The sequence below is a fragment of the Psammomys obesus genome, unplaced genomic scaffold (assembly GCF_907164565.1).
Source record: "Psammomys obesus unplaced genomic scaffold, mPsaObe1.curated_primary_1811, whole genome shotgun sequence".
NCBI lineage: Eukaryota > Metazoa > Chordata > Mammalia > Rodentia > Muridae > Psammomys > Psammomys obesus.
Window position 1 is genome coordinate 598,705 of NW_026585895.1, and position 6,401 is coordinate 605,105.

At 41.8% G+C, this 6,401-nt stretch overlaps 1 protein-coding gene across 1 annotated transcript; it reads left to right on the forward strand.

Moving 5' to 3' along the window:
* LOC129671646 (olfactory receptor 1019) lies at window positions 1-933 on the forward strand. The gene has a single exon (XM_055600740.1). It carries the CDS (start codon window positions 1-3, stop codon window positions 931-933), a length of 933 nt encoding a protein of 310 aa, XP_055456715.1.
* The last annotated feature ends 5,468 nt before the right edge of the window (window positions 934-6,401 follow it).

The window sequence follows — 6,401 nt, forward strand, 5'->3', positions numbered from 1 at the left end:
ATGGATAAAGAAAATCACTCAGTTGTGACTGAGTTTATCTTTATGGGCATCACACAAGACCCTCAGCTGCAGATCATCTTTTTTGTGGTATTCCTCATTGTCTACCTGGTCAACGTCGTAGGGAATGTTGGCATGATCATCCTGATCATAACAGACAATCAGCTTCATACTCCCATGTACTTTTTCCTCTGCAACCTCTCCTTTGTTGACTTGGGCTATTCCTCAGCCATTGCTCCCAGAATGCTGGCTGATTTTCTGTCAAGGCGCAAAGTTATCTCTTTCTCCAGCTGTGCCACCCAGTTTGCTTTCTTTGTAGGTTTTGTGGATGCTGAGTGCTACGTCCTGGCTGCCATGGCTTATGACCGCTTTGTGGCCATCTGCAAACCTCTCCATTATAGCACTCTCATGTCCAAGAAAGTCTGCTTGGCCCTGATGCTGGGCTCTTACTTAGCTGGCCTGGTGAGTTTAGTGGCCCATACTTCACTCACATTCAGCCTCAGTTACTGTGGTTCCAACATCATCAACCATTTCTTCTGTGAAATTCCACCACTCTTGGCTCTCTCTTGCTCAGATACTTACATGAGTGAGATATTGCTGTTTAGTTTGTGTGGCTTCATTGAGTTCAGCACCATCCTCATCATCTTCATCTCTTATGCATTCATCCTCATTGCAATCATCAGAATGCGATCAGCTGAGGGCCGCCTGAAGGCTTTTTCCACCTGTGGGTCTCACCTTACTGGTGTCACCCTTTTCTACGGTACAGTCATGTTCATGTACCTGAGGCCAACATCCAGCTACTCCCTAGACCAAGACAAGTGGGCCTCTGTCTTCTATACCATTATCATTCCCATGCTGAACCCCTTCATCTACAGTTTGCGGAACAAGGATGTGAAGGCTGCCTTCAAAAAACTCACTGGAAAGAAACCTCAGTAATTAAAGGAAAGTAAAATCTGAGTCTCTGGAGGTAAATAAAAGTGAAAGAAAGATATTGTCAGGATATATAAAATGTAAAATGTCACCCAAGTTGCCATCTCCTTACTGAAAAAAAAAAATTCAATGTTGGAAGAGTTTTCTAGAACATTTTGCAATCTGAATCTCATGGAGTTTCTACAGCAACTATGAAAGATGGAAATTATCTCAATTTACAGATGATAAAATTAAAGCACTGGCAGGTCAACAAACTTGTCAAAATTAATAGAATATAAAATTGATCCAGGGTCCCTATTTTCTGTGGCAAACACTCAGGTTATAAATTATCTAGAAAATAACCCACGTACAGATTCTGTGACTTTTAAGCCATGTAATCTTGCTCAAATTATTTGATATTTCTAAAACCCAATTTACCTTTAGCTTTAAAAACTTTTGATGTTGTTTGAGAACTCTCTAATATCTCCATGTAATGTGTTTTGCTCAAATTAACCCCCATTTTCTCCCCTCTCATTCCTTCCCCATTGTCTGTTTCAGTCATTAAGTCTATTTAGTGATGCTTATGTGTGCAGGGCTATAGGACTGTCTACTGGAGCATGAGTGGCCTCCGAGGAGCAGAATTCCTAAAGAAAACATGTGCTCCTTCCCCCCAGCAGCTGTTAATTCCCAATAGCTCCTGCTCTAGGAGTGTGGCTTCATGACCCACTTTTCCCTTCCCTGCTGGAATTCTGTTGCCTTGATGCATGTCCTTTATGCACAGTCATGGTCTCTGTGAATCCATGTGTACATTAGGCCTGTTATAGAGAATAAATACAGTAAATAGGGTTTCACCACAGACATACACTGCTTCTGAATCTTAGTATCTTTCTGTTGTGTTCTGAGACAATCCCTGAGGCTTGAAGAGAATGGGTGTTTAGACAATAAGACACTGAGATGCTCAACTCTAAATGCAAAACCTTATGACATATTAAGGCTGTACCCCATCCGGTACTAGTTTTCCTTCATATAAAATATGTTTAATAAGCAGCAATTATTTATATTTCTATTTTATCATTTATTTTATTCACTTTACATCCTTGTATCCCCTCTTTTCCACTCCTTCCGGTTCAACCCTTTCTCCCTCTTCTCTATCTCCTCCTCTTTTCCTCAGAAAATGGGAGCACCCTTTCCCATTCAACCCAGCTCAAGTTGCATCAGGACTGAACTGAACATGTCCTTTTCCCCTGTGGCCTGGAAAGGCAGATCACTAGCAAGTGAGTCCCTATCCCATGCAGTTCCCACTGCCTTTACTAGAGTATCCACTTGAAGCCTAAGCTGTCCATCTACTACATCTTTGTAGGGGCCTGGGTCCAGTTCCTGCATGGTCCTTGGTTGATGCTTCTGTCTCAGCAACCCCTTCTGTGCCTGATTAGTTGGCTCTGTTGGTCTACTTGTGGAGCTTTTGTCACCTCCAGGTCCTTTTCTCTTTCCTCCCACTATTCCCCAAGATTCCCCATGCATCGACCAATGTTTGGCTGTGAGCCTCAGCATCTGTTTTGAGGTACTGCTGGGTAGAGCCTCCTAGTGGACAACTCTAACTGGCCTCTCTCTGTAATGGATTTTAGCCATACAGTACAAGATAAGCATGCTACGAGGCACAGACCCAAAGAAGATAAGTAATAAGGAGGACCCAAGTGAGGATGTATAAATATCACTCAGAAGGGAAGATAGAATAGACGGAGGTAGTGGCTGAAGACAGAGAACAAGGCAGGAGAAGTGACACAGAGAGTTAAGAGGGTGGAAATCAGACATAAAGAGAGCCATGGCAACAGAACAGAAGGCCTGTAGAGAAAAGAGGAACTGAGGATGGGGACATCTCTGTGACAAGCTGGAGAATTAAGTCAGGGTAGGCTCCTGAAGGGGTGTGAGAGGCACTCAAACAGAGAGGCTCCTAATAGCAGAGGCCATAGAGGGTGAAGAGGACACCCACTAACTAGACTAGTCTCCTAGTGGAGGGAAGGGAACACCAACACACCCACAAAAGCCTCGACTCAAAATTTATCCTGCCTATGAGATGTGCAGGTATAAAGATAGAGCAAAGATTGAAGGAATGCCCAACTGATACCTAGCCCAACCAAAGACCCACCCTATGGGACAGTGACAACCCTGACACTATGAGCTATACTCTGCTATGATTTATACTTATTTTTGATTTATAAATTGTACTTATTTGTGTGATGACAAACAGTAGATGAATTATTTTTAATTTTTGTCCTGCAGTTGCACTTCCATAAAGCTCTAAGTAAAAAAGAATTGTGGATATAAATTCAGTCATCATAGTTTCAATCCCAGTCATACCAGCTCGGTTAGTTAAATCTTTTTATATTTATGTCCTCCAGTTTCTTCATTCAAAGAAAGACTCTTTGTATTTTAATGATACTATCAGTTTGCATAATTAATAATTCAATAAATTTCTTATGTTTGAAAGGACTGAGGCTTTTTTTCACATATTGAATTTACTTACAATAAACATAAAAATAGTAAATACATCAGTCATATCCGTAATAGGTTTGCAATTTATAATCATCAGTATTCTTTAAAATCAAAAAGAGTTTTCATCACTTCGTTAGTGGCAGTAAGCCAAAACTGAATGACGTGACTATGAGGAAGTATATCAGAGTGACATAAAGCCGAGACTCAGTTGCATTTGCTCTATGCTTGAATTATATGACCTCAGGTGAGAATGTTCCAAACAATTTGTAGCTGAGATTGATGGAAGATGGAAGATGCACACTTAAGTTTATGGAGCTTGTGAATGTAAATATCTTTTATCACAAGAAAACTAATGATAAATATTAAGAAAGAATCACAAGGTTCTAAGTTTTTTATTTTTATTTTTTTTATTATTAGTTACATTTTATTAACTCTGTATCCCAGCTGTATCCAGCTCCCTCATTCCCTCCCAATCCCACCCTCCCTCCCTCATCTCCTCCCTGCCCCTTTCCAAGTCCACTGATTGGGGAGGACCTCCTCCCCTTTCATCTGACCCTATTTTATCAGGTATCTTCAGGACTGGCTGCAAAGTCCTCCTCTGTGGCCTAGCAGGACTGCTCCTTCATTGGAGGGTGGGGAGGTCAAAGAGCCTGCCATTGAGTTCCTGTCAGAAATAGTCCCTGTTTCCCTTACTATGGGAAACCAATTGGTTACTGAGCTACCACGGGCTACATCCAAGCAGAGGTTCTAGGTTATATCCATACATGGTCCTTGGTGGAGTGTCAGTCTCAGAAAAGACCCCTGTGCCCAGATATATTTGGTCCTTGTGGAGCTCCTATCCTTTCCACGTCCTGCTAATTCCCCCTTCTTTCTTATGATTCCCTGCACTCTGCCGAAGGTTTGGTTATGAGTCTTAGTATCTGCTTTGATACACTGTTAGATAGTCTTTCAGAGGCACTCTGCAGTAGACCCTTGTCAGCAATCAAAAATGAGGAAATCATGAAATTTGCAGGCAAATGGTGGGATCTAGAAAAGATCATTCTGAGTGAGGTATCCCAGAAGGAGAAAGACAAACATGGTATATACATATTCACTCATATAGACCTATAAGATATGATAAACATAATGAAATCTATACACCCAAAGAAGATAGACAAGAAAGAATACCTGGGGTAAGATGATCAATCCTCACTTAGAAAGACAAATGGGATGTGAATTGGACGTAGGAGAAAACAAAGTTCTATGTTGATTCACAAAACAATAGTCCTTTTTCTCCAGAGATGCGAAAAATATTATGAGATAAGGTATTTGAGTCACCTTTAAAGTTTGAGCTAAAATATTAAAGAAAAGAGTGAGGTAACCCAGAAACAGAAAGATGGGCATGGTATATGCTGATTTGTAAGTGGATATTAGCTGTATTTTATAGGATAGCCATACTATAATCTACAAATCTAATAGAAAGGATGCTTAAATCTCATTCAGAATGGCAAACAGGATAGACACCAGAAGTGGTGGAAGAGAGGGAACAGGATGGGAGCCTACTATAGAGGGTCCTCTGAAAGGCTCCACCCAGCAGGGGATCAAAGCAGATGCTGAGACTCAGCCAAACTTTGGGCATAGTGCAGGGAGTCTTACAGAAGAAGGAGAGGGTGGGGAGAGAGGACATGTAGGGGACAGGAGCCCCACAAGAAGACCAACAAAGCTAAAACTCCTGATCCCAGGGAGAACTGCAGAGATTGATGCACCAACCAAGGACCATGCCTGGAGAGGACCTAGACCTCAGGCTCAGATGTAGTCATTTGGCAGCTCTGTCTCCATGTTGTTGCCCAAGTAAGCGGAGCAGGGCTTTCCTCTGTCATGAATTCAGTTGCCTACTCTTTGATAGCTTGCCCATGGCGATGCAGTCTTGGCAGGCCACAGAGGAAGAGGATCCAGGCAGTCCAGATGAGCTTTGATAAGCTGTGGGCAGACGGCAGAGAAGGAGAACCCCCACCACCTTCAGTGGACTAAAGTAAGATGATGGGGGAAAGAGGAAAAGTGGGTAGGAGTGGGAAGAGTTGAGGGAGGGGGCTTCAATCAGGATATATAATGAATAAATTGTGAAAAAAGAAAAGAAAATGAGTCAGGAAATTTACACTAGCCATGGAGGGTACTGTGTCAGAAACAGTTGTTTGGGCTGAATGTTCTGGTGAGAGCTTCAATGCACCTTCATTATCTCATAACAATTTAAAGATGTGGAATTAATCCCTTTAGAAAAAAAGGAGTTTATATCTTGTGCATAGTAGAGAGTGTGGCTCCTTGAAATCATGTCACATACAGGCCTCTGGCCATCTACCCTCCACAAGCCTGTACTTAATCGGACTTGATTACAGCAGGAAGTGTTGCTTTGCACAAACTCTTGCTTATTCCAGCTCCTGTTCTCCAAACTCTACAAAAACGCCGGTAGATACATGCAAAGTCCTATCATATATTCACATCCATCAGCACTTCTTCAAAAACCATTCCTACACTCATCACCACAGGACATTCTCATCTGTGGCTAATGAGAACTAGCAAAGGCAACGTTCCTGAAGGAAGGTTTCCCTCTTATTGAATATGGTTTTTATTGCCACCAGATGTTCTGGAGGAAATAGTAATAGCTCTGCCTCTCTCTCAGATTCTGAAGCAGCTGGGAAACTGAAATATAACATGTTTAAGAAAAGTGTTGAGCATGAATTCTGTTACAACTTGAAGCATCTGTACCTTAGTATGAAGTCTCCCTAGGGAAAAGGGAAAATATGAAGGAAGGGTTAAGGACTTAGAAACATTAAATATGCACCAACATTCACCAAATAAATGAATGGCCATTCCTTGTTGGAATGACACAAGAGAGCCGATGAAATCCAGGCCAAATTCTCAGACTGGAAAAACATGAACTCCTAAAGGAGATTCAGCGACTCAGTTTCTTTCCTGAGACTTGGGTGTAACACCTAGTAGTGTTGCCGAATTGATTGATTGATGGA

Excerpts from the sequence above, each read along its gene's own strand:
- LOC129671646 (XM_055600740.1), top strand. The coding sequence starts at position 1 with ATGGATAAAGAAAATCACTCAGTTGTGACTGAGTTTATCTTTATGGGC.